Source organism: Ceratotherium simum, chromosome 13 (assembly GCF_057802395.1).
Source record: "Ceratotherium simum simum isolate JZ-2026a chromosome 13, ASM5780239v1, whole genome shotgun sequence".
Lineage (NCBI taxonomy): Eukaryota > Metazoa > Chordata > Mammalia > Perissodactyla > Rhinocerotidae > Ceratotherium > Ceratotherium simum.
Window position 1 is genome coordinate 7,494,301 of NC_141912.1, and position 27,033 is coordinate 7,521,333.

Below are 27,033 nucleotides of genomic sequence, written 5' to 3' on the forward strand. Positions count from 1 at the left end.
TTGGTTGGCACCGTTTCTAGGGATGAGCAAAAGTAAATGTTTAATAAGTAATTGTCCAATCGCAAGGCCCTTATTTTTCAGTCCATTTCCGCCCTGGGGACCGAGAAAATCCTCAAAAGCAGGGGCCACGCTCTTCCGGCCCCTGCAGCCGAAGCGCCAAGAGCAGCTGTCCCTGCGAGCGCACGCCCTCCCCTCAGTAGCCGCGCCGGGGCGGTGGGGTCTCGGGGACCCCGCCCCTCCTCTTGTTACTCAGGCCTCGGCGGCGCAGGGCGGAGCCGCGGGTCGGCTGGCTCAGGTGGGGAGGGGCGGCCCGTGCGCGTTGGGGACACTCGCGCGGGGCGGAGGTGGCGCAGCGGCCGCACCCCTCCCTGGGAAGAAACCGGCCAGGTGTGGCTTCGGCGCCGGGTGCCAGCGGGGAGGAGACTCGCGCCCTCACCAACCAACACCAACACCCAGCTGCGACCCAGCTCCTCTGCGCCCTCGCCGCCCTCTGAGCCACAGCTCTTCCTCGCGCTCCCGCTCCCGGCCCGGCGCCGTCCCCCGCGCCCGACCTCCGCCCGCCGCGCCGCGCTCGCAGCGGCCGGGCCGGACCTGGTGGAGAGGAGCGTCCTCGCGACACCCTTCTGAACTCCCCACTCCATTTCCCGCTTTTTGGCCTTTCCTCTGAACCCCTCTGCCTTCTCCGAGCCGGCCCGCCCTCGCTTATGCCTCGGCGCTGAGCGGCTCTCTGAGTGCCCGCCGACATGAGCGTCAACGGAGGCTCCCACTCGCGGATCAACACGCTGGGCCGCTTGACCCGCGCCGAGTCCGGCCCGGACCTGCGCTACGAGATGACCTGCAGCGGCGGCGGTGGCGGTGGCGGCGGCGGCGGCGGGGGCACCAGCAGGATGTACTACTGCCGGCACTACACGGTCGCAGACCAGAACTCGGACGGCTACTGGTGGGTACCGGGCCGGCCGGGGCGCCCGGAGCGCGCGGCGTACGCGGGGCTCTTGGGCTGGGGCTGCGGGGTCTCCACTCTCTCCTAGCAGAATCTCAGCACGTTGGGCAAGGAAGAGACCGTCCTCCTCTGACTGACGAGGAAACCCAGGTCCAGAAAGGGGAAAGTCTTTTTGCTCGAGATCATGAAAGCATTTCCTGTTCTCGCTGTGGCATGACCCGGGTGTCCTGACGCCCAGCGCGCCGCGCAGACCGAGAGAGGAGCGGCTCCTTCCCTGTTGGCGGAGACTCGGTCCCACCCTTCTCTCTTCCCGCGACCCGGGGCCGGAGGCAGACCGGGCGCGGGGATCTCTCGGCTGCCTTCAGGACTGCCCCCTTCGCGGCTGGGCCGGGCTGGCATCCACCTTTGTCCCGGCCAGCAGGTGGGAGGTCTGGCAGCCGGGGCTGCGATAACCAAACCCAACCTCTTTAACCGCAACCAAAAGTAAAACAGTAAAGGAGCCGGGGCTCCCGCCTGTCGGGTGGCCAGGGTCCGAGTTTGCGCTCCGCAGCCTCTGCCTGGCTCATCCCCAGTGCCTGGTCACCCCGAGACCACGTCCGCGGCGGCGCCTTGGCTGCTCGGCCACCCAAGGGCTTTTTGTATAGAGGCTGCGCGTCCCGGCGGCGCGGGGTCCCATTCCGAGAAGGCCGCGCCTCGGCCTCCCCTGCCACCAAACGGAGCTCCCCCGCAGGGGCGGTCGCCTGGCCCGGAGTCGGAACTCCGCCAGGACGCGCCTGTCCCCCTCAGTCCCCCGCGCCGCAGCCCCCGCGGGGAGCGCACCTGTGGCCCCGCGCCAGCGTCCTTTGTTTCCCTTTTTAAAAAGCACCCAGGGAACGACCTCAGTGTTTTGGTGGCGGAGCGCGGGCGCAGGGTCTTGCTCTTTGAGCAGGCGAGTGTGGGCAGGGGTTTGTGGAGGAGTGGGCGCCGCGTCCCACCCGCGCCGGCCGGCGACACCGGGGCCCGCCCTGGTCAAAGTGCCCCCGGGGAGGCCCACTGGGAAGAGGGCAGGGTCTGCTTCTCAGAATCAGTGCATAACCGATCCCGCGGGTCATTTGCTGGGTGGGCGAAGATCATGAACCTGCATTTACTCTGTCCCCGGGAGCTGGACTCGGGGTGCCCACCTGAGCCGTGAGGATTTTGCGGCCCGCACCCTCCCCGCCCCCTGCAAGCCCTTCCCTCGTAGGGCTTTTGGGAAAGAGGCTCGAGTGCCGAACATTATTTACCCTGCCCGGTGGCCTCAGGCTGGGGAGGAGCAAACTGAATACACTCCAGGGGCTTTTTGTTTTGCCAGCGTTTTTAAAGGCAGCGGCTGCTCGAGTTGCAACCTGTTTTGTGCTTTTTTATTTTCCCGGAGCGTCTTGATAAGTTATTTTCTTTTCTGAGTTAGCCAAGAATTGTCTCAATTTTGGAGCTCTTTGTTTTCTGAACAAAATGCGCCTGGGGATTTCCAGCAAAAACCTGCCAAGCAGTAGGGAGAAGGGGAGAAATTTTTGCCAGTTTTCACTTTGGTTTTTAACTTTGTTTTAACACTTGGCCAACCGTTTAAATCCAAAACTTGCCTTTTCCCTCCCAGTCTTCCAGTATTTGGAAAGCACATTCCTTTAATGCAACCATTTAAACCCAAGTCTGAATTTGCAAGGATTCTTGAGCAGCTCTTCTTTTTGGCCGTTTATGAACCGAGTCTTTTGTTTTTAATAGGCTTTGTTATCTTAAAGTCCCTGACTTTTAAATTGACAATACACATTCCTGTTAATTGAATATTTCACTCCCTGGGCTTCTTGTAGAAGTAAATTTGTAATTAATACGTTGGTTAATGAACTGCAGAAAGATACATGGTTTATAAGGATTCTTTACTGAAACATTACATTTTGGGGAGGCTCAATGTTTTGTCATAGTATAGCATCATTTCTTGTGCTCAGTTTTTCCAACCTAAAGGCTGTTAATAAACCTGTTAAGTTTTACATCTCTCTGGGAAAGGAAAACAGACTCAAGTGAAAAATTACCTACCTTTGAGGAAGGGTGCTTTCTCTGCACATTGATGTTGATGTGCCGGGCAGCAGGGCGCCAGGCTGGGAGCTTGAGGCCGCAGGCGATCATTCTTCTGGACCCACGTAATGGAGTCTCTCCTAGCCTGCCCCGGCCTGCAGTGGTGCTGCTGACCCTTCTTGAATGGAAGAATTAGCACAATACAAAGTAGCCCGCTGCCAGTGCTGACTTCTGCATTATAAAGTAATGGCGACCAACCGCAGAAAGACAGGGCACAGACAGGGCACGCGCCTGCAACCGCGCCTGTTTTCTTGGTGGCTTATGGGTTTGTTGGCCTATGGCCTGCAGTTTGTAGAAGTAGGATACCGTCTCGTACCTGTCTGCCCTCTGCTCAGTGAATGATGATTAACAATTTACTAAGTGCTTTTCTGACCAAAAGTTTTTCTAAATAAAGATGTTTTGTTTTGCTTTTAAAGCACAAAACCCAGTATGAAAACTACTGGTCGAATTTGAGCTTATTTATTTTGAAAACTGCCAGTTTATTGGCTGAATTAGATTGGTGATTTTTGAAATAATCAGTGTTTATATTTAGCCCTTCCCTAAAGTGAGTGTGTAGAGAACCCAGATCTTATACTATTTCCTTTTAAAATGACTTTAAAACATCTTCCCTTTGTCTATCCTTTACATTAATGACACCTGTCAGTTTTTAGGACAGTATTATGTCTCCCTTGTAGTTCTCTCTCCTTCCCCGGTCTATCTTTTGTGTCTTTATTTTAGGCTGGATGGAATCTGCAACTACTTTATTTAATTTCTTGTGGTCTACTTAATATTTTAAAGTTTGGTAAATGTTATGTGCTTGATAATATAGTAGCTATATTTTTGAAAATTTAAACTTCGCCTTTTTCTTGTGTAGGATGTTATATTAATGTTGTTTTCAATTAAGGCAGAAATTACTCTAGTCTTATTCCTGTACTTAAAAGAAATTACAAATCTGTAGTGAAATTTGGTGGCCAAGTGACAAAGTCCCACAATTGGATTTTTCACTGATCAAAGTGTGGATTTTGTAGGAGGATTAAAAGCCAAATACAGTCATTAAGCTTCAGAAATATGTGGTTATTATATTAAGGCTTACTTTTCTTCAGAACTCATGATGTCAAAACCAAAATGCATGTGATCACTATTTGATATGTATTTTAAAGTTTGTTTTAAACTACCTTTTAAAAGAAGCCTATTTCTTTGCATGAAATAAACAAGTCTATTTGCATTGGATTTTAGAGTGGACGAGTGCTAAGGAGTATAGAAACCTCACTTTTCCCCTTTGGAGACAAGTAGATTAAGACGCCTCAAATCCCTGAGTCCACTCAGGCACCAAACTTAAAGGCTTCTCACCTCTGCCCTCCTGTCATTCTGGGCCTTTAGAGCATGTCCCTTGTGTATTAGACTGGACAGTCCTGTACTTAGAGGATGAAAGTATCTCAATTCCATTTATTCATTCATTCAGCAAATATTTATTGAGTATCTGCTATGTGTTAGGTGTCGGGGAGATTCAAAGGTGAAAATACAAAGACTTCTTGAAAGGAGCGTATACTCATTAAAGGAAGATAAAGTACATGAGTACTGTAATACAAAAGGATACTGGACAGGAGGGGTATAGATGCCTCAGAGCTTCGTGAGGAGACAAGATAACGTCTGTGGTGGAGAAACTAGTAAGACTTGATGAAGGAAGTGGTGTTGAATTAGACTTTGGAGTATTTCAGCTGATAAAGATGGATGGGCAGAGAGCATTCCATGGGGAGGAAAGAGCATGAGAAAGTGTGAGAGGTGGAAAACCAGGAGCAAATTCAAGGCCTGTGGAGTGGTCTTTCTTCTGAACATTTGCTCTAAGTAGGGAGCATTGAGATGTGAGTAGGAAGGAGAGGTTGGGGCCAGAGCCTGGGAGACCTTGAATCCAGGGTGGGGAATTTGGATAAGCACAGGGGAGCCATTGCTTGCACTGAAGCCAGTGAGTGTCTTCTCCATGGAAGGAGCAGGAAAATAAGACTGTCCTAAGTGAGCTTTAGGACTGTTTCTCTGGCAGCCGTGTGCAGGCTGCAGGGTGGCATGAAGTGGGGAGAGTTTGTAGGAGGGAGTTGGCTTAAGGAAGCAACTGCAGTGAGAGAGCGAGGTGATGCAAGTCTGATCGAGGTTGGTGGCATTGGGACAGGAAAGTAGTTACTGCCAGGGGGAATTGCAACTTCAGCTAAGAACTGGATGTGAGAGACAAGGAGAGTCTGAGGAAACAGGCTTAGAGTTGGGTGACTCATAGAATGGAGATTCTAAATACTTTTCTGGGAAATGGTTGCAGAGTAAGATTCAGTTTAGCTTAATATATCGTAGATAACATTTACATGGTTATTAATTTTGGATGAGTTATAATTTTATAAAAATATCAGATCAGTGGTTAATAATAGTTATTATCACCTGGCAAACACCCATGATGTGCCAGGTATATTATATATGTTATCTGAAGCCTCACGACAAACTTCCCCATTTTACAGTTGGGAAACTGAGGTTAAAGTAGTCAAGTGGCTTGGTCTAGGTCACACAGCTAGTTAGTGGCTGAGCTAACTTGGAATCCAGTATACCACTATAGCTCAAGAAAAGATCACACCTTGGTTATTAGAATTCATCTTTTCTATTCGTAAACTCTTCTATCTAATATGAATTTTTACTTCTTTTTAGTTTGTTGCTTTCCTGTAAGATATTTATTTTATCACCATTGTATTCTTTCATTAATACTCCCGTAGAGTTTCCATCTGCTTAGGGAGAAAAAACACAATATGATGATGCATTAAGCCAACTAATTGTTGGTCAGATCTACAAAACAGCTTTCAACAGTAGTTAATTTTTTCTCTAAATATGGGCATGATTTCATTGTTGTCAGGTGATGGAAATGTCTTGGGAAAGAAAAAAACTGCTGATGCCCCTGATGCTTCAATGCTGACTTCTTAGGGTGGAGCAAAGGAGAGTTTGGGTGTGACTGGGGGGGTCTAACTCAGCTCTCAGCCAACTAATCTTTCCAGATGAGGAGGTTCCAGAAGCAGTGCTTCACTCTAGAGGCTCTGGGAGCACTGCCCCACCCGTTTCTCAAATCTTGCACTGGCTGGGAAAATGGTCGGGTGTGGTTCTGATGTTGATTGAAGCCACCGCCCCACAGACCCCAAGACTCAGTGAGCCACTCATTTGAGGCAATGTCCTCTAAAATGCTAGCGCAATCCGATAATTTACACCTTACCACCAACACCTTGGGCTGGAAGGGCCCAGGACCTTCAAAGACCTCTGAATGTGGAATCTACATTTCAGGAAAATGACGACACTTTAGTAAGATGCTGCAGCAAATAGGTCCAAGTTTTTGCTTGGAATTAAAATTTTTGACTCACAAACATAACATCCCTTGCTTCATCTGGCCCCTGAAGAAAATGAAAAAGGAGTTGGCTTCTTGATAGATAACCAGATAACTTGTAAATGATTATTTTAGGCTTCAGAATGAATGCGAGTTTTCATGTAGGGAAGTAATTCAAAACAAATCCCTATTTTGGCATTGAATTTGTAAGCATCAAATATTCATATGTCATCCTCACTTAATAAAGGAAAGGAACACATCTTTTTCTGAATTTTCTTATCCCTTCAATAAGTTTCTTTCATGCTGTTAAAACGTATTGTTCTCTCTGAATTGTCTCAAATCGTTATTTTCAGGTCTTGTAGGTAATTTTAGGAACCTCTGAAATGCCTTATACTTAATACAATCCATTTCTTCTTTTTCCTCTTTTTTCTTTTTTGCTTCTCGCCCACCCCAATTTGTTGCAGGATATCCTTAAAATTATGAACTGGGCAAAGTTCAAAATTATGAACTGGGGCAAAAAACACAAAATGAAAAATAAAAATGAAATCTGAGAACAGTGTGCTAGCAGCAGCAGCAGCCGCCCTGGTAAGAGCTATCTCGCCCTGAGGGTTTGGTTGCTGCCGGGCTTCTCAGACTTTGCTGGCTCCTCTGCATGGTGCAACCCCAGGAGGTGGGTGTGTTTTCACAGGCTCCAGGTGCAGCAACTCCAGGTGCAGTGAGTCCAAGTAACAATGCCCAGAGTCACGGGCTGTACAACCGGAAGTGGCTGAGCAGGGAGTGGACCCCAAGTCTGCGGACGTCAGATTCTTTTTGAAGTTAATGATATGTGATCAGCTTGCCCCGCAGCAACCCCCCCCCATCCACTGAAAACAGTGTGAAAATAATAAACATGGGAAGGAAGTGGAAGGTTTATTAGAGTACTGCTTCCAAAGTTCCTGGGTGAGGACAAAATGAAGGATCAGCGGAGGACCTCTTTCTGAAATTTATGGGGAAAAACCCCCTTTTTTGCTCACTGTTGTAGGAACAGGGGATGGGGGGAATAGAAGCACTGCCAGTTGAGCTGTTGAAATCAGGGTAATGAGGTGAGTGGTAATATCCTCGTGTCAGCCTTTTATTTGCCTTTGTTTTTCTTCTGCTTTACTAAACCGAACAAACAGGCATTAAGTGCCCTCTGTGCACAAAACTCTGTTAGGTGCGTGTAGGAGTGAAAGGTGACTGACAGGTGGGACTTTGCTCTCCAGGAGAGGGGCAGATAGGTGTGTAAATACCTAGTGCAGAGTGAGGGCAGAGCTGTGATCAGGAAGCGGAACAGAGGGGGCAGCTCTTGGTCTGTAACTTCCAAAGGGTGGATACGTGACTTTTTGACTCATGTGTAGTGTATTCAGTGAGCCCGGGAGGTATGGTATTGTCCTTAAATGAAGAAGTAAAAATATTTTTTTTACAAATATCACTTTTTTCTTCTTTTTGCTTAAGATCCTTTAAAGAAACTCAAACAAAATAGTATATGTGAAAATGCTTTGAAAATTATAAAGAGCTAAGCAGATAGGCTTTAAGATCAATGTTAATGCATTACATAAATATAATTTCCAGTGCGCATTTATTGAGCTTTTCTGAGGCCATTATTCCATGAACCTGAATACAAAGAGATGTAAGACACCATTTCTGGCACAGGTGCAGGACCTTATGTTGATGGAATGAACAAAAGAAAGGAGAGAAGGGGCGGGGGGGGGGAGAGAGAGAAGATAGAGAAAGGTAGAAGAGATAGGGAGAGGAGAGAGACAGAGAGAGAGGAGAGAGAGAAAGAGAGGAAGGGGAAGAAGGAAGGAAAGAAGGAATCCAATGGGAAGGAAAGTGTATTCACAAAAAGAGATACAGAGTTAGGTGGCATGGGCCAAGTGTCTCTTGAACAGTATAGATTATCATAAAATTACTTTCATAAAACAAAGAGTAACTATTTAAAAAATATTTTTACATGGTAATGTTGCATGCCTCTCTCCAAAATATTTGTCTTTTTTTCTATAATATTCTTGTCAACAAGTGTTAATCTAATGCCTTAAGACAGCTAATTTGGGAGTTTTATTTTTTAAGAAAAGAGTGTTATTTGGAGGTAGTAAACATAGAAGCCTTTATAATATTGTTGACATAAGCATGTGGTCCGTCCTTGGATTAAAATCCAGATCATGTTTTCCTTTGTAGCCGCAGATGAAGGGATCTCTCTGTTAACTGTTGGAACCATTAGGTACTTGTTTAAAAAGGTTTTAGAGTGAACTTAAAAAAAAAGGTTTGTGGAGGCAGGTTCTTTGTAGTATGAATCATTTGTCTTTGTGAGTTTGAAGATAAAACAGAATTTCAGAAAAGTCACTTTAAGGACAAATCTTTTCCAAGAACAGCTATTAATTTTAGTTTGGAAGTCTTTTGATTGACCCAAATTACTTTTCTGATTTATTTATTTTTAATCACATGACATCTTTCATCCTCTGTACCACTGAAATGGATTTAAGAATTGAACTTTGAGCTTGTTAGTTCAATTCCTAATGTGGTTTAAAATATTTGCATCTCTAACATGTATATGTACCAGAATTGAAAATTTCTTTGAGGCTAGGCATTTTTAAAATCTTTATATGCTTGTTAAATATGTACATTTATTTAAAAATTATTTTTTCATATATGCTAGAATTTTGCATTTTCCCAAAGTGCACTATACGAATTGAAGGGGAGACTTCATTGCCATTAGAACAGACTTTTGTATTATTTTCAAAAGGAGGAATGAGTTTGGTGGTTTCATAAAATAGAGTTACAGAACAAGTGAGCTAAGAAATCTTAGATATCATTTAGCCCAACAGATGAGAAAACTGAGGTCTAGAAAATTTCTGAGATTAAAAAAAATTCTAAAAGTATGTGGTCAGTAAAAAATATGATTTGATCTAAAAGTTTTGAATGACACACAACTTTTAAAAAATGCAGGTGTTCCCTGAAGGAAACTCTCCTGGCTTTATGACGAAGAATCCAGCACTGCACAGTGTTGAGTGTCTGATGCTGGACTCACTCGATGGGTCAAAATCCTGTCTCCCTGCACTTCCTCCTTGATTTAAGTACAGCCAGTTCTGTGTGGATTCTTCACTGGGCCAAGGCAAGCAAAGTGCAGTGTGAAGGTGGATTCTCTTTTGCCCAGTCACTCATCCTCAGAGGGCCTGAGTCTCCTTTCCTCCATCTCGTTTTGATGGATTGAGCTATTGGAAAAGTGTGTACCTGGTTCCCTTTCTCACCTAGGTCTGTTTCCAAAGGATGTCCTTGGCCACACCTCAGACTTAACAGATGAAAGATAGGATAGGTAGATCTTGCTTTAAGGACCAAACGCAGTCCTGAAAAGTTGTGTATAAGATGAAATTTGGTTAATCAGATCATACTTTCCTATAGACAAATAGCAATGCCAAAGATTCTTAATTTCATTGTTCTAACACTTTAGCTTTTCATTTTAGCTTAAAGAGATTATATTTTGAGCGTTCCTCTTTCCTATACAGTTGTTAGTCTGTTTACTAAAATGCCAAGCAAAACACATAGGATTTTAGTGGATATCAAGAGCGTGTGTGGTGAACATATGTGAATCCTTTAGTAAAGCGTGAAGAATTCTTTTTAGTATTATTAACAGCATATGAAGTTACCTGGTTTTTTTACATTCAGATTATGTAGGTCAGGGGAAGCAGATAAGACGTCTTATTTGTAGAGATGCCAGCTGCTCTCTATTTATTTATTTTGTGTGTGTGTGTGAGGAAGATCAGCCCTGAGCTAACATCTGACAATCCTCCTCTTTTTGCTGAGGAAGACCGGCCCTGGGTAACATCTGTGCCCATCTTCCTCCACTTTATATGGGACGCCGCCACAGCATGGCTTGCCAAGCGGTGCGTCAGTGCGCGCCCAGGATCCGAACCAGCGAACCCCGGGCTGCCGCAGCGGAGTGTGGGCACTTAACTGCTTGCGCCACCGGGCTGGCCCCACCAGCTGCTTTCTAGAAGTAGGAACATCTTCTAAAAGTAGGAGGAAACAAAAAAAAAAAATGTAGAAAGTCCACCAGTATTTTAAGCCAACATTTAATTGCTTACCTCTCTTTTTCTTGGATACAGTTCATTCTGTGTCATGTAACTAACTACTCTAGCAGTTGGGTAAAAAGAAGCTGTTGAGTTTTATATTTTGTTATCAAAAGAATTTAGTGTCATAAACTCACTTTTAAAAGACTTGTATGTACACTTTGGTACATTCCTTCACAACTGAGTTTGGCTTCCCTGCTTTGTTTCTTTTTTAAACACATTTTTATTTTGGAATAATTTTAGATTTACGGAAAAGTTGTAAAGATAGTAGAGAGTTCTCACATACCTCTCACTCAGTTTCCCCTATCTGCCTCTGTCTCATAGCTCGGTTTATGTTGGTTTTGACGGTAGCACATGTTATTAGATCATTTAGGAAGCTCTGACTTTCCATTGTGCTGAGAGACAGCCCTTTCATTTATGTGCTTGGGACGGGCATTCTTTGTGGGAATCACCCTGTGAACCAAATTGCTGAACAGAATTACTAAATGTTTCAGAAGAAAAGTATAGTACTCTGATCCCCCTTCCATAGAGAAAACAAATATAATTACATAGGACTTTCCTAATTCCTCATCCATCCTAGGGTTCTAAATGAGGTTTCTGTATTCTGAATTTTTTCCTTTGTCTTTTGAATTTCTTTCCTCTATTTTATAATAGGTACATTTTGCAAAGTGTTCTAAGTTAATTGGAATTTTGCACAAGTTTGGACAACTGATGTCGTCCTGTTTGTATCTCAGCGGTATGAGACCTGTGCCAGATTTCCTGTGTAATTCTGAGGGGAAGAAAGAGAAGGGCTGCATTCATGGGGGGTGGGGAGGGGCGTCCTGCTTTTGACAGGGGGCAGCTCAGGCGGCACGCCTGCCGGGGCCTGCCTGGAGGAGCCATGTCATCACCTGGGAGTGGTTGGTTCCCAGGGAGAGCTTGGTTCCTCACCCACCCACGGTCAGCTAGTGCTGGCTTGTCGGGAGTCTCGCTTGCAGGGAGGGACTGCAAATAGGTGGCAGAGAGAGAAAGTCAGAGCTTTCTCAGCATGAGATGATGCAGAATCACGTGCCGTGGGAGAAGTTTCCCACATTCTTGTGATTTTACCCCATCGATGCATAGTACAGCCTGTGTTTTTCAAACTTTTTTTTTTTTTAACAATGAAATTCTTTCTGTAAAACACACAGACACCCCACCCCTCCGCACACGCACAGAAACATACACATGTAAGAGAAAGTCCATTACATCAAACAGGCATCAAACAGTGTCATTGGCGGCGCAGGCTGGCCCCGGCTGAAGGGCTGGGTGGCTCTGAAGCCCTGGGAAGAACTCAACCTTCTTGTTGAACATTCATGAGGCCTTTTCTTGAACATTAAACAATAATTTAGTATGTTTTAAATTTCTCTTGCTAAACTAAGATACATTATGCTGAACCATAATGTATCTTAGCAAATTAAAAAGTAAGACTGTTTTATTATACCTTGTTTTTTTCTTACTTATATCTGGAGCAAATTAAAATTCCTGTAATCTTTTTCTTTATAATATGGAGCATCTTCAACACTCTTTTTAAACACCACCATTCTTTTAAGGTTTCTGCCACTTGTCTTTTGGAAAAGTGTTTCATTTGAGATGTACATTTGGGTGAATGTCATCGTAGAGAAAAATATTCTAGGGTCATCTTGAAAGGAAAAATGGTTTGTTTTTGCATTAAAGATATTTAAATTTCCCATCACTTTCTTCACACCATATTTTTTACCATTATTGTCTTTTACTGTGAGTGCAGAAAATATTTTTGTAGAATAAGCTTTTCTCTTGTCTCCTACCCTTTTCCTCAGCCAGACTGGCCAGTGAAACCTTCGTGCTCTGGGTCTCATGAGGTCTTCCCTTGAGGGACTTGTGGAGTTGGGGGCTCAGTGTTATAGATCACTGTGGGATGAAGCGGGGGGAGTGATAGAGAAACTGCTAGAAATGTGTTTTTACAACTCAGAGAACTATTTCTGGATTGGATCTTGGAGCTGAAAAAAAAAAACTTGCTGTGAAGGTCATTATTGGGCTAATTAGTAAAATTTGAAAATGTTCTATAGATTAGAAAATAGTGTTCTATCAATTTTAAATGTCGTGATTTTGATAATTGTACTGTGGTGATGTTATTGAATGTCTTTATTCTTAGGAAATACATGCTGAAATATTTTGGGGTGAAGGGGCATGATTATTCTCAAATGGTTCAGAAAAAAATATATAGATAGACATAAATAAATACACATACAGAGAGCAGGAGAAGGGCAATAAAGGAAATAGGCAAAATGTTAACACTTGGCACATCTGGGTGAAGGGTCTACAGGAATGTTTTTATCTCATTTTTGCAATGTTTCTGAAAGTTTTTAATTATTTCAAGATTGAAAAAAATTTTTCATGTCTGCTTTCTTTGTGTTTGCCTCACCAGTCAGACCAGTACGATGTCCAGACACCAGAGCCAGAACACCATCCAGGACCTCCTGCAGAACTGCTCGGACCTTCTGATGCGGGCAGAGCTGATTGTGCAGCCTGTAAGCTTTCTCTTCCTGAAGTCCCATCAACACCCGACTGTCCCCGCTCAGCCTAGACTCATCGCCCTGACCTGTGCATCCTTAGTCACTGCTCTTCTCTGCATACTTGTGTTTATCTTTTTCAAAACAGGCTAGAGAGGGAGGTGTATCTTCTTAACCTGTTGATAATGTTGGTTTAACCATGGGAACTAGTTTCCACACAAAGGTTTTTGCAACAAATGTGTACGCTACAAAATGCCATCTTTTGGAAATGCAACAACCTGCTGTCACTTAGGTTATTTTGTAATCCTTTTTTTCCTAGAAAGACAACCTGACATGTTTATGTCACTGCATTGTGATGTACAGCATCAATTTATAAATTTTTTTTTTCAGGAAAAATTACAATATTGTGAGAACAATTCTATTTGAGAAACATAAAAAAGTATGGAAAAATGAGCAATTGAAAATTGAGGAAAAATGGTTTATGAAAGTCTCGTGATATTTCTTGATATTACTGAGATAGCTTAGGATCTCATTAAAACAGGCTTAGCAATCACAGATTCCGTGATATTTTCTGTGTATGGTTTTGATTTTAAAATGCTGTAGCATTCACATTTACTCCAAGTTTGCTAAAAACGGACTCGAGAATAGTGGGGCCGTAGCCAGCTCTTCTCTTCCTTCCCTGATTTATTGTGTCTCTTTGGCAAAGGACTTGAGTGCCAGTCTCCCCAATGCTGATGTTAATGTAGGGTTAAATCTGGAATCTGGCTCATTACAAAGTACCCGTGTTAACTGTAAAGAGGGATTTAACCAAGAGAATTTATGGGTTCTGTTTAGAGAATATCTTCATGTTCTAATTTCTTTAATTTTAGATACGTGTGTGTTCTAGTTCTGGTTTATTCCTTCCACTTAAAAAAACAACTTCACTTTAGTCCATGTGAAAAGATATTTGGGGCTCAGCAAACGAGCTTGGTTCTAGTTCTGGTTGTTTCAAGTCTCTGATTTGAAACACACTCCTCTAAATGTTCAGCACAGTGTGGTGACTCCTTTACGTAAAGCAAAATCGGAGGCACAGTGACTTAATATTGAACACATACGCACCCTAGGCCTGGACACGATTTGTAGTGGCTGTGGATACGTTTTACATATAGTTCTAAAAATTTACATGGCATCACATTCTCAGTTTATTTTTACTTGTATGCGTAAAAGTGTAATAATGTTAGGGAAATGTCCCATATGTGCTAACCTTTCTGCTTAGAGAAGTAAGGTTCATTTGGCTGAAACCAAATGAAAGCAGCAATTGTACAGTTCTCGAGAAAGCTCATATATGGCACTGAAGCAGCAGCTTGTTGCATGGGAACAGAGGAAGCTTTCTCTTTTTAAAACTTTTTATTTTGAAATAATTATAGACTCACAAGAAGTTGTAAAAATAGTACAGAGCAGTCTCATGTACTCATCCCCCAGCTTCCCCCAAAGGTGACAGCTCACATCACCATAATGCGTCATCAAAACCGGGAGATCGATTGGCCCGATACAAGGATTAGACAGCTTTCTTTTTAAGAACTGGAAAGTTATGTTCCCATAAGATGCAGGAAAAGCTCAGTTTGTGTGTGTAAAAGACGTCATCCAATATAACGGGACAGTGTTCTTACCACAGTGATGTTCCCATTAGATGAGAGTTCTGTGCAAATATGAAAGAGGGGCATTTAACGTATTGAAGCAAGGGAAAGAGCAGCATTCTGTAAATATTCTTTTAAAAGCCTAGTGAAAATTTAAAATACAGTCCACGAATTTTGGTTCACGAATCTCCCTGTATTTACCTCCCTGTCTCAAATTAATAATTTTCAGTTAGAAATTTTTGCAATTACATGCAAGATGGAAGCATAATATTTGTTAAGTTTAGAGCAGAAGCTTTTGCTTCCATTAACACACATGAAGCTTTTCTTTGTGGTATTGTGTGTGTCCTTCATGTGAATTCTTTCTTTTAGGAACTGAAATATGGAGATGGAATACAGCTGGCTCGGAGCAGAGAACTGGATGAGTGTTTTGCCCAGGCCAATGAGCAGATGGAAATCACTGATGGCTTGATCAGAGAGATGCGGCAGATGGGCCAGCCTTGTGATGCTTATCAGAAAAGGTATTGCCCACAGAACACGAACGCAGGCAGGCCTCGTGAAGAAGAATGTCGTACACCCAGTTACACTCAATCCCATGACCCAGGTTTTTTCTTGAAGGAAGCACAGGTATTCCTGAGGAAAGGCTCGCTTTCTTGGTATTTTGCAGCTTGGTGTGTCTCTAATAAATGGACTATACCCACTGCCTTCATCTTTTGTGGAATCAAAGCTGCCATTGAAACGAATTAAGCAGACCTGCTTAAAAGAGTCTGCTTATTTTGAAGAGTTGAGTTTGTCATGAAACGTTAACTGGACCTCCATTTAGGGGGCAGCAGAGACCTGTGGCCGGCATTTCCTTTTTTTTGTGTGTGTGTGAGGAAGATTAGCCCTGAGCTAACATCCGATGCCAATCCTCCTCTTTTTGCTGAGGAAGATTGGCCCTGGGCTAACATCTCTGCCCGTCTTCCTCTACTTTATATGGGATGCCACCACAGCATGACTTGACAAGCGGTGCGTCGATCCATGCCCGGGATCCAAACCTGTGAACCCCTGGCTGCTGAAGCAGAGCGTGAGAACTTAACTGCTACGCTACCAGGCTGGCCCCCATCATTTGACTTTTAAGAGTCTAATATCAAGTCAAGCTCAGTTTAATGAATACAAAAACGAGACTCAGAGTTGGAAATGCAGTTTAAAGCAGAGATGTGTAGTTTGATTTTGCTGTCGTGGTACCTGGGGCCCAGGATACTAGGAAAATTCCCAGAGTAAACATGATGAGAAAGCAAAAGGTGCTACCAGGTTGGGAAAGCTATTGACACTTTCTGTGGTGTTTCAGGCTTTGAGCATCATCAGATTTAGGTTTTTGTATGCAATCAAGATTCGAGTCACATGGTAAAGAAAAAAATTCTTCAAATTCTTATAAACATTTGTGACCTCTATACTGACACGAAGGAGACTCAGAAAAGGGGAAATTGGCCCAGAACGTGTTTTCATAGGCTGTTTTCCTGCAATGGTATAATTGTTTTCCTTTCCTTTCAGACTACTTCAGCTCCAGGAGCAAATGCGAGCCCTTTATAAAGCCATCAGTGTCCCTCGAGTCCGGAGGGCCAGCTCCAAGGGTGGTGGAGGGTACACCTGTCAGAGCGGCTCTGGGTGGGATGAGTTCACCAAGCGTGTCACCAGCGAGTGTCTGGGCTGGCTGAGGCAGCAGAGGGTAAGGAGCTTCCGGAGGGATGAGGGTCGGTTCTCAAACCTTCCAAGCCTCTGTAGCCAGGTGAATAGAACACGCAGGGTCAGCCCCAGTGGTCTGGCTGCAAAGAGTGGTCTGTACCTCAGCTGACAGCAACAACTTGCTGTTTGCGGAATTTTCCTCGTATACAATTTAAAAATGACAGCTTCTATTTTGAAATAAATGAAACCAGTTTCTTTTTTCCCCTCGTGTGGCTTAGAAAATCAGCCTCATTCCTTTATAGTCTTTATTACACAGGTAAGATTTAACAGGTGTAATTTAATTAGATTTTGAATATCTAGCTCTTATCATTCACAACTGGAAAATCTGTTGCAGGAGTTTATGTGCTAAAAAACTTCATTGTTCCACTTGTGTGGTAACTGACCTCATCTGTGTTACCGATACTTAGAAAGAAAAAGAATGTTGTGGAGGTTCATTTAAAATGCTAACAATGGAGGAGCTGGAAACAGTAAAACTGGATATTCTGGTTTGCACTCATTGGTTGCTCACCTTATACTTGTGAAGTGTCAGGTCATCTCATTGTGCAGCCATTACATCACTGGTGTGGGAGGGAGGTGAAATAACGGCAACAAAGTATGTGCTGAGACTTTCCCTCCAACTGGAGTTTCACAAAGTATTTTTCAATGCTAATTATTGTTTTGTTTGATGTAGTAATTAGGCAGTGTAATGAACAGGTGGCAGTAGAAATGTGCCATAATCATATAGACGGGAATTGTATAATGGAAACCTGATCCTAGTGAGCCATCCTCCTCTTGGGAAGGTGGATATGTTAGAATGATGAGTTGTGCAGAGGTCATTTGTTATGCCATGCAGTTGTGGTTATAAGAAATATTGGTTTTATTACTTGCTGTTGGACCAATTTAGCAGTGGTTCTAAAGTTTCTCAACCACTTAAAAATTTTTGCATGTGTTTTTTCCTAAGTCTTGAGGGCTTTTGGGACTAAACATTGGTTCATTCATTTAGTTAACCTTTTCTCCCACTTTGACTATATAGTACTATTATAGAAGGCGGGAGTTATAGAGGAAAAAAGTCAGTTATAATCCCAGAAACCTAAATAGAAACCTACTTGCATGTTTTCAAATTCCCTTCTAATCTTTGAACACACACGTCTTGAGCATTTTATGTTTTGGCACTATGCCAGAAAATGAGGGTTCAAAAATTAGTTCCATAGCCCTGAAAATGAATGTTATTGAAGAAAACAAGGTACATACCCCCAAATTTCTATCCAGAGCAGTGTGGAGTTAATTGCATGTTTGAGCTATAATAAAATAATCCTGCTCAGAGAGGAGTGGGGGAGGAGTGGTGCTCCGTCCCTGTGGAGCGGAGCTGTCAGAGGAAGGCTTGGCAGAGCTGCTGGGGCTTGAACAACATTGTACGGGTCAGTGATGTTAGGTGAAACAACCTTTGAACCAAATTACTTGTGAAACGTCAGATCCTCTAATTTCTTTTTAGTCAATATGACAATTACATAAAATGACAGCTCATAATTTGTCATTTTCTATATTCATGTTGGGTGTAGCTTTATAAGAATCCTTTGTAGCAAAGTCTCAACATTTTTAAATTTTGGAAAATGGCGTTATCACATGGACTCTGTTCTGTCGTGTGGGAGCAGGGAACATTTTCTAATAGATGCAATTGATGAGCAATGCTTTTCAGATCAGGCAGCCCCCATGGTTTCAAATGAACTACAAGCAGTTTTATCACTTATTGCTGGTTTGCTCTGGGAGTCTCTCGGGCCCTTTTCCTCTTATCCCTTCTTCCCCCAAGCATAGCCTGCATTCTTCTCTCACTCCCAGGAGACTGAGCTACAGGGCCTGCTGATAAGGGAGCAGTGTCCCCACAGCACAGTCAGGAGGCAGTCACACATCGCCTCTGCCAGGTTTTTGTTTTGTTTCCCTGATCCGTGTTTCTGCTGATGGACGAGTCAGATACTGTACACCTGGCTGGTAATGAGGGGCGTGAGCCGAGCCTGGTCATCTCATTAACTTCCCAGTGCGCTCACCTGTTTCTTTTTTAAGCCGCGATGAGCTTCGGGAGAGGAGGGTCAAAGTCCCGGGTAACGTTAAGTTACCCGACTCTGAAATGGCTCCCCTTGCTGAAGGCTTGCCAAGTGTATTAGAACATGGACGTGGCTTAGAACAATGCCTGTTGTGTTCTTGCTGCAATGCAGACTGGAGTGTTTGCCCTTGGCATGTCCAAGAGATGACACAGGTGATTTGGAAATTTACATGAGCTCATGCTTTCTTTTGAAAGACGAGATAATAGACTTGCCACAGTACGAAACTTGTGAAATAATGTTTGATTGTTACTATGTGGCGTTCTTAAATTTGAAGTAGTGGAGATTCAAATGAGAAAGTCAGATTTAATTGTTAAAAAGCTAACATAAATCCACAATTTTAAATTAGGGCATTGAGTATTTATAGTAACTTCTCTGAAATGGGCCATAGGGAGTTTTGCATCCTGAAGGGTAATGGTAAATGCCAGATTTAAAGAGTCAACAATTACATTAATCAAAACAATTTAAAGAAATAAACAATGAGAAATACTTTTAGGTTGGGTATTTAGCTTGGGAAGCAGTACATGATTGAGCTTAATGAACTTTTGTTTTTGTTTTTGTTTTTTTTTTTTGTGAGGAAGATCAGCCCTGAGCTAACATCCATGCTAATCCTCCTCTTTTTGCTGAGGAAGACCGGCTCTGAGCTAACATCTATTGCCAATCCTCCTCCTTTTTTTTCCCCACAGCCCCAGTAGATAGTTGTATGTCATAGTTGCACATCCTTCTAGTTGCCGTACGTGGGACGCGGCCTCAGCACGGCCGGAGAAGCGGGGTGTCGGTGCGCGCCCGGGATCCGAACCTGGGCCGCCAGTAGCGGAGCACGCGCGCTTAACCGCTAAGCCACAGGGCCGGCCCTAATGAACTATTTTTGATGCACATTTTAAAATGACTGAATATAGAAACTTCTATTTGTATTTCGTAACATTGTATCATCTGTAGGAATGCACTCATACTGTACATACACACAAGCCACTCGTATGTGCACAGGTAGATTTTTTTCCTCAGATCACCTTCATGATCTAGGTTTCAAGGATCTGATTTCTGAATAATCTCTCCTCAGCCCATCTTGAGCTGGGTCAGACAAGTTGAGGGAAGTATTTGGCAGCCCCCATTAGCTGTTGGGAATTCCAAGCCTTTACAAAATTTTTTTGGTTTCAAAAATATTGAATATTTACGTCTTCAGCTTTATCTGAATGAAAGCTATGTATGTTCCTTGGTCCTCTGACCCCTGATGCTGTGGGTAAGGTGAGTCAGATGCAAAGGACTGGAACTGAAGGGGGCTCTCACTTTTCCTTCGCCAGGCGGAGATGGACATGGTGGCCTGGGGTGTGGACCTGGCCTCGGTGGAACAGCATATCAACAGCCACAGGAGCATCCACAATGCTATTGGAGACTATCGCTGGCAGCTGGACAAAATCAAAGCCGACCTGGTACTTTGAAATGTTTCATTTGAGTCTTCAAAAAGCATATTGAAGGATTGTGTAATTACTCGATCCCCGGCAGTCTGGTCTGAAACATTAGTCTATGATTTCTTCTCCAACAGACTGGAAATTTTTAAAAATCCCGTTGCATAGATGGGGAAGTGGAATCTGATAGACCAATTAGGATTGTGTTAACACTCAGAGGAGTTAAACAGAAGGCTAAGGGCACACACACTCATTTGTGTACAGTTTGTAAGTAACTTTTTTTGGGGGTGGTAGTTCATTTCTGCAGAAAGCAGAGCATCTCTTCAAATAGAGAAAATGTGACAATCGTATAGTTTTGTGTCCTAGTTGAATCCTTTCCTATGTGGTAATTAAAATGCATTTCTAATAAAGGACATGGTGTCTCATCCTGACACTTTTCCTTTGCTGAAAGGACTGACTTGAAGCTGGGTCGAGAATGAGAACATAAAATATTTTGATCTGATTTTAAGTGCTTACACTTTTAAATCACGAACTTCTTACTTAGACCAGAGATACTCATCCTCACTTCTTCCACCTTTGTTTTTTTGCCTTTTGTCCACCTGAGTATCTGACCAAATTTCTCTCTCTTTTCTCTAAAATCTGGGAAGCTCTAAATTGCATTTTCAAACTTTTACAATTTTGTAACAAGTGAGTCTTTCTAAGTGACTTTGTGAAGGTGGCACTGCCAGGCGAGATAGTGGTTTGCCTTCAAACCAGCTGGGAAAAAGTCCCTGTGGGCAGAAGGTTCATAGAGCAAATACTTCTTTCTACTGAGGGATCTGAAGTCAGTATCTGACAAAAAGAAGGTTTGAAGGGCTGCTCTTTCTATACAAACCCACAAGGGGAAGTAAGTGATTACCTGCTATTTGTCTTCTTCTAGCGTGAGAAATCTGCGATCTACCAGTTGGAGGAGGAGTATGAAAACCTGCTGGTAAGCTGACCGATTCTTGAAGTTTCTGTGTTCAGTTTTGTTCCATAAATATGGAGCATGGCCTGGGGGAGGGCACCTGCCAGGTGTTATACCTAATGTCCCTGGAAGCGCCTCAAAGTATACTTAGGGGCTTGTAGATACTCATTTCGTTTCTGCTGCGTTTTCTTCAGAAGTGAATTTTAAAAGTTTTTTTTCCTGAAGACAGTATCTGTCGCTCTTCTATTTGCAAGTTAAGTGTCACATAAGTAGCACTTGTTAAATACTTGCAGTTTAAGCAATTAAGTTTTTCCACTTGTGAATTGCAGCCTTTTTATAAAGTAGAAGCAAAAATAAGACTTGTTTTCCTTAGATAGATGGTTAGCAGACCATCATCACCGTTTTATGACAAACTCTGAATCCGTACTTGACTCACAAGAAGAAGAGATATTTCCATTCTTCTGCCTATTTGTGTCACCCTGTCTTCACTTTTTCAATATTTCCTTGTTGGCAGTGATACTTTTTAAATCACATGGCTAGTAGTGACACAAAAAATTCCCTATTAGAGCTGACTGATGGCACTCTGAATTTTTAGGGTGTGGAAGAGGGCAGGAAAAGCTTGATTTATCTTTTTTAAGGATGATTTTTCCCTTGATAGTCTAAAACTGATTGAACCCAAACATCAATATCAGAATCAAGACCCTTCTGGATCTGGCTGTTTCCTTGAATCTAAAATTGCTCCCTTGTTCATCGCAAATTTGGATGGGTCCTTGTGATTTTTTTCGCAAAAAGGACCACATGTATTTGTCTATGAAATCTGCAGAGAACGCCAATAATCTGCATATTGTTATCCTAATGCTGCTTTTGAACTTGCTATGCAGAAAGCGTCCTTTGAGAGGATGGATCACCTGCGACAGCTGCAGAACATCATCCAGGCCACGTCCCGAGAGATCATGTGGATCAACGACTGCGAGGAGGAGGAGCTGCTCTATGACTGGAGCGACAGGAACACCAACATCGCTCAGAAACAGGAGGCCTTCTCCGTAAGCTCACCCCCGAGTAGCTGTGCACGCTTCCCTCGAGGCTGTGGCCTTGGAGGGCACCTTGGAGCGGAGGATGAATGGCCTTGTAATAATTTAATCAGCCACTTGTACTTCAGCCTTGGTGGAAATGGTCATGAAAAGCCATTCCTTTCTGAAAGCTTTTTGGGGATCTAAGAGGGGTGATGCATTGTTTAACATCTCAGAAGGCAGTAGATAGGGTAAGAATTAGTTTGTTCAGACATTCCAGAGTGCGTGTAGCTTGGTAGTATGGTAGTATGGTGGATTAACACCTGGAATTAGAAAGTCTCAGTATTAGTTGTAGCTCTGTCACTTTACCTGTGTAAATTTGGACAAGACATGTCACCAGTCTGGCCTCAGCCACATGCTGGATGATCTCAAAGGTCCTTTCTGGTCTTAAAAATGCTATGATTCTTGAGGAAAGCATAACACAATTCTTTGGCATTGTTTATTTTCAAAATGCAGTTTTGTGTTTAACTTTCTTTAAAAGTGGTGGAAGTTGGGCTGGCCCTGTGGCTTAGCGGGTAAGTGCGCGCACTCCGCTACTGGCGGCTCGGGTTTGGATCCCGGGCGCGCACCAACACCCTGTTTCTCCCGCCATGCTGAGGCCGCGTCCCACATACAGCAACTAGAAGGCTGTGCAACTATGACATGCAGCTATCTACTGGGGCTTTGAAGTAGAAAAAACGGGAGGTTTGGCAATAGTTGTTAGTTCAGAGCTGGTCTTCCTCAGCAAAAAGAGGAGGATTAGCATGGGTGTTAGCTCAGGGCTGATCTTCCTCACAAAAAAAAAAAAAAATGGTGGAAGTGATGAAAGGCTAGTGGCGACTTGCTCCGAAGGATATTTTTCTTTCATTCACAGATACGCATGAGTCAATTGGAAGTTAAGGAAAAAGAGCTCAATAAGCTTAAACAAGAAAGTGACCAACTTGTCCTCAATCAGCATCCAGCTTCAGACAAAATTGAGGTAGGCTTCATGAGATTTATATTTTTATTAGGGAAAAAAGAAGGAAACTTTTCATGAAGTAAGACTATGCAAATGAATGATTCTTATCCATCATAAAGCCATGACAAGTTTGTTTTATATTTTGGGATCAACACCCTAGACCAGGAGTTGGTAAGCTTTTTTTGGACAGGACCAAATAATAAATACTTTAGACTTGCAAGCCTTTTGATCTCTGTCGAAATTACTTAACTTCACCATTGTAGTGTGAAAGCAGCCATAGCAATAAAACTTTATTTATAAATGCAGGTAGCGGGCCAGATATGGCCCTTGGGCTGTGGTTTGCTGCTGACCTCTGCCCTAGACTGCCATTTGTGGGCTGTGCTCAAGGCTGCCATTAGCTGGTAGCACTGATATAGCCATATTAAAATCGAACTATTTCCATATTGGTTAGTAAGAGTCACTGCCTTAAGCCCCTCAAACCCTCTGCATGGGTGCCTTGAACCTCCCCATGATCTAGCAGCGGTACAGGAACAGTTATAGTTTGAGAGGCTTAAGGCAGTGACTCTTAACCAACTGTTGCAGCAGAGGGACCCTGCTCTGGTGCTATCCCCAGTGTCTGTTCTGATTGGTCAGTAGCTATGCCATTTGGGTGACTATTTTGACTAATACTCCTAATGGTATCTATTTGTTAAAACTGGTTTTGAAATTTAATTTCTACCATACCAAGAATCCCTGTTGGGAAATTCTGTTTTCAATTTTTAGAAAAAAGTTTTCTTGATTTGGAATTAGATAAATGTTTCATAGCTTTTCTTCAGGCTCACATAGGATGCCTCTCTACGGCTGGGTGGTGGAGAGACAGCTGATGTGTTCTTGTTTCAGGCGTATATGGATACTCTTCAGACACAGTGGAGCTGGATTCTTCAGATCACCAAATGCATTGATGTTCATCTCAAAGAAAATGCTGCCTACTTTCAGGTTTTTATGTTTAGTAATAATTTAATTGTCTTTTAGGTCTTAATACCTTATCTTTTGAATGTATTTTATTTATTTATTTTTTTTTTAAGGTTTTATTTATTCAGTTTTTTCCCCCCAAAGCCCCAGTAGATAGTTGTATGTCATAGGTTCACATCCTTCTAGTTGCTGTACGTGGGACTCGGCGTCACGTTGGATGGAGAAGTGGTGCCTCGGGGCACTCCCGGGATCCGAACCCGGGCCGCCACCATCAGAGCGCGCACACTTAACCGCTAAGCCACGGAGCCGGCCCATTGAATGTATTTTAAAAAGCGCTAAAAACATCTTCAAAATATTGTATAAATACTATTTATTGGTTTTTAGTTTAGAGGAGCATAAATTGGTAACCTGGTTACCACTCAGATAGTCTCTTGCTGTCACATAAGTTAATATACTTTCTGTTCTAATCTTTTCCTTTAGCTGCCTATCAAATAGATTCTTAGGGATGATAGTCCAGAGATAGAAATAGTAGGTGATACTGCTTATTGAGTTGCTTCTCATTGATGTGTCATCCTTCATAGTTTTTTGAAGAGGCCCAATCAACTGAAGCCTACCTGAAGGGCCTTCAAGACTCCATCAGGAAGAAGTACTCCTGTGACAAGAACATGCCCCTGCAGCGCCTGCTGGAACAGATCAAGGAGCTGGAGGTATCATCTCAGAGCCAGTGCTCAGCAGCCTCACGGGGGGGGGTGATAAAATGCACCACCCAATGCAGTTCCCACTGCCCATCTGTATTATTGTACAGAAACACACACCCAGAGCTCAAGCAAGCGTTTTCTTCATCTGTCAGTGGCTTTTCTCAAAATGAATTTTCTTTATGTGCTCAACTATTGTTGAAAATTACTTTTGCTTCAGTAATTACTATCACTCAAAACAAAAACAGAGAGAATACTGATTACTTAACATGAAAATTCCTTTGGAAAACCGCACTTCAAATTTTATCAACACAGTCCCAACACAGTGATATTCTTTCCTGCCCACTTCATTCCTGGCCGTGTAGCTTTTGGAGTGGCTTATTAGGAGAGGTTCCTATATAGTCCTTGCAGATGTGAATTTGTGGCTTTTTATAGCTAATGCAGCTATAGCAATATCTAATTTGTAATGTCGTAGTAGCTATAGTAATGTCATTTGAAGATCTTATCTAAAATTCACAGAGTATCTATGTTAAAGCATGATGTTATTTGTAATTACAGAAAGAACGGGAGAAAATCCTTGAATATAAGCGTCAGGTGCAGAACTTGGTAAATAAGTCCAAGAAGATTGTGCAGCTGAAGCCACGTAACCCAGACTACAGAAGCAATAAACCCATCATTCTCAGGGCTCTCTGTGACTACAAACAAGACCAGGTGCGGACCCAGTTATTCAGAACAATACAAAAGTTTTCTCTTTCTTTACTTAGAGATTTTTGTCAGTAAAGAGCAAAATTGAACCTAGGTTTCAATAAGCACGAGAGTAAATGTCTTTCTTTTGTGTACAAAGCAGCAAGCAGCTGAAGAAATGCCACAACTGTGTTCTGAATTATATGGTAGTTGTCAATAATTAGGACAGTAGGTATTTTTAAAACTATTCTAATTCTATTTTAAGGCTTAATATTTCTTTTCTTCTATTATGCAAAACTTATTTGTCTGTGATCATTCTTATCTTTAAATTTCTGACATAAAAGAAATGAGAAATGAGACCAGGGCTGGCCCCGTGGCTTAGTGGTTAAGTGCGTGCACTCCGCTGCTGGCGGCCCAGGTTCGGATCCCGGGCGTGCACCAACACACTGCTTCTCCGGCCATGCTGAGGCTGCGTCCCACATACAGTAACTAGAAGGATGTGCAACTATAACATACAACTATCTACTGTGGCTTTGGGGGAAAAAAAAGGAGGAGGATTGGCAATAGATGTTAGCTCAGACCCAGTCTTCCTCAGCAAAAAGAGGAGGATAAGCATGGATGTTAGCTCAGGGCTGATCTTCCTCACAAAAAAAAAAAAATAAAAGAAATGAGACCATTTTGTTGCAAAGAAAGTGAATGTTATCGCAGATTTTAGGCAGGAACTGAGCATGTCAGTTCTGCAGGTAAATACAAGCATTTATGTGGAAAGATGACTTGTTTTTAGTAATTACTTATATAATTCCCACAGCTCTGTTTTCTTATAAAAATCATGGAGGATTTAAGAAATATAAAATGTGATTAGTTGGTTAGTTAAATGTTATAAAACAATGGAGTTTATTTTACCATGTGGAAATGTTTTAAGAACTTGTGTGGAGAGAAGTAAGAAGTAAGTTGAAATGGAGATTGAAATACAAAAGTATCAAGCTTGTAAACATTATACTAGTTAAGATAGTTGTCATATTTTAAGTACCCATTTTAAGAAGCTATTTAGATGCTGGAGTTAATTTAGGAAGTTATTTTTCTAGGGACCTGATACCAGCATTTTTGTGTTTTTGTTTTTAAATTGTAAGAGCAAATGAATGAGACAAGTGACTACCACATACTAAAATCTAATATATGAAACGTGAACTCACAAAAATAGAAAAACCGTGGGGTGAGTTTTTGCTTTACAAAAGGATTTCTCACTTTACTGGTGGATTCCCCAGGCTATCTTTGGAAAGTCACTTCACCTAATTCGTTTTATATGTACCTTTAGGCTCACGTGTATTATTTAAAGTATCAGTATTGTTGAGTTGTGTAACAATCAGCTTCATTTGAGGAAAAAGATATAGTCACACACTGCCTAATGATGTTTCAGTCAACGACTGACCACATATACGGTGATGGTCCCATAAGATTAGTACCACATAGCCTAGGTGTGTAGTAGGCTATACCATCTAGGTTTGTGTAGTAGGTTCTACGAAGTTTGCCTGTTGACAAAATCACCTAGTGACACATTTCTCAGAACGTATCCCTGTTGTTAAGTGATGCAGGACTGTAATGAGAGGAAAGCTCCAGCAGTTTGTATGTCATCATCTCTATTTCTATCTTTGAGAAAGAAGATGAAAATGTGTACTTAAGAATAAAATCAAAACATGGGGCTGCTTGCCTTACAGAAAATCGTGCACAAAGGGGACGAGTGCATCCTGAAGGACAACAGTGAGCGCAGCAAGTGGTACGTGACAGGCCCGGGAGGCGTGGACATGCTCGTTCCTTCTGTTGGTTTGATTATCCCTCCTCCGAATCCTCTGGCCGTGGACCTCTCTTACAAGTAAGTTGTTGAAGTTCCTAATAACCATGACATGAATGTGAGCAGAGAAATAGGACAAATGCTTATACAAGAAACAGATACACTGTTCCTTACTATAATCCCCTCTCCCTCAAAAAGGAACT

General features: G+C 42.7%; 1 protein-coding gene across 2 annotated transcripts in view; it reads left to right on the forward strand.

Annotated features, from left to right (window-relative positions):
- Positions 1 to 340: 340 nt before the first annotated feature.
- Positions 341 to 27,033, forward strand: part of DSP (desmoplakin) — a 42,062-nt gene continuing 15,369 nt past the window's right edge. The window contains exons 1-12 of one of the 2 annotated variants that reach the window (XM_004432138.3): positions 341 to 940; positions 12,855 to 12,957; positions 14,925 to 15,073; positions 16,086 to 16,260; positions 19,654 to 19,782; positions 20,678 to 20,728; positions 21,586 to 21,747; positions 22,628 to 22,732; positions 23,591 to 23,686; positions 24,244 to 24,369; positions 24,916 to 25,068; positions 26,757 to 26,911. In XM_004432138.3, coding sequence (XP_004432195.1) covers positions 744 to 940; positions 12,855 to 12,957; positions 14,925 to 15,073; positions 16,086 to 16,260; positions 19,654 to 19,782; positions 20,678 to 20,728; positions 21,586 to 21,747; positions 22,628 to 22,732; positions 23,591 to 23,686; positions 24,244 to 24,369; positions 24,916 to 25,068; positions 26,757 to 26,911 — 1,601 coding nt within the window. In that variant the 5' untranslated portion in view covers positions 341 to 743. The remainder of the gene's footprint in view (positions 941 to 12,854; positions 12,958 to 14,924; positions 15,074 to 16,085; positions 16,261 to 19,653; positions 19,783 to 20,677; positions 20,729 to 21,585; positions 21,748 to 22,627; positions 22,733 to 23,590; positions 23,687 to 24,243; positions 24,370 to 24,915; positions 25,069 to 26,756; positions 26,912 to 27,033) is intronic. The other variant, XM_004432139.3, reaches the window with a different exon arrangement.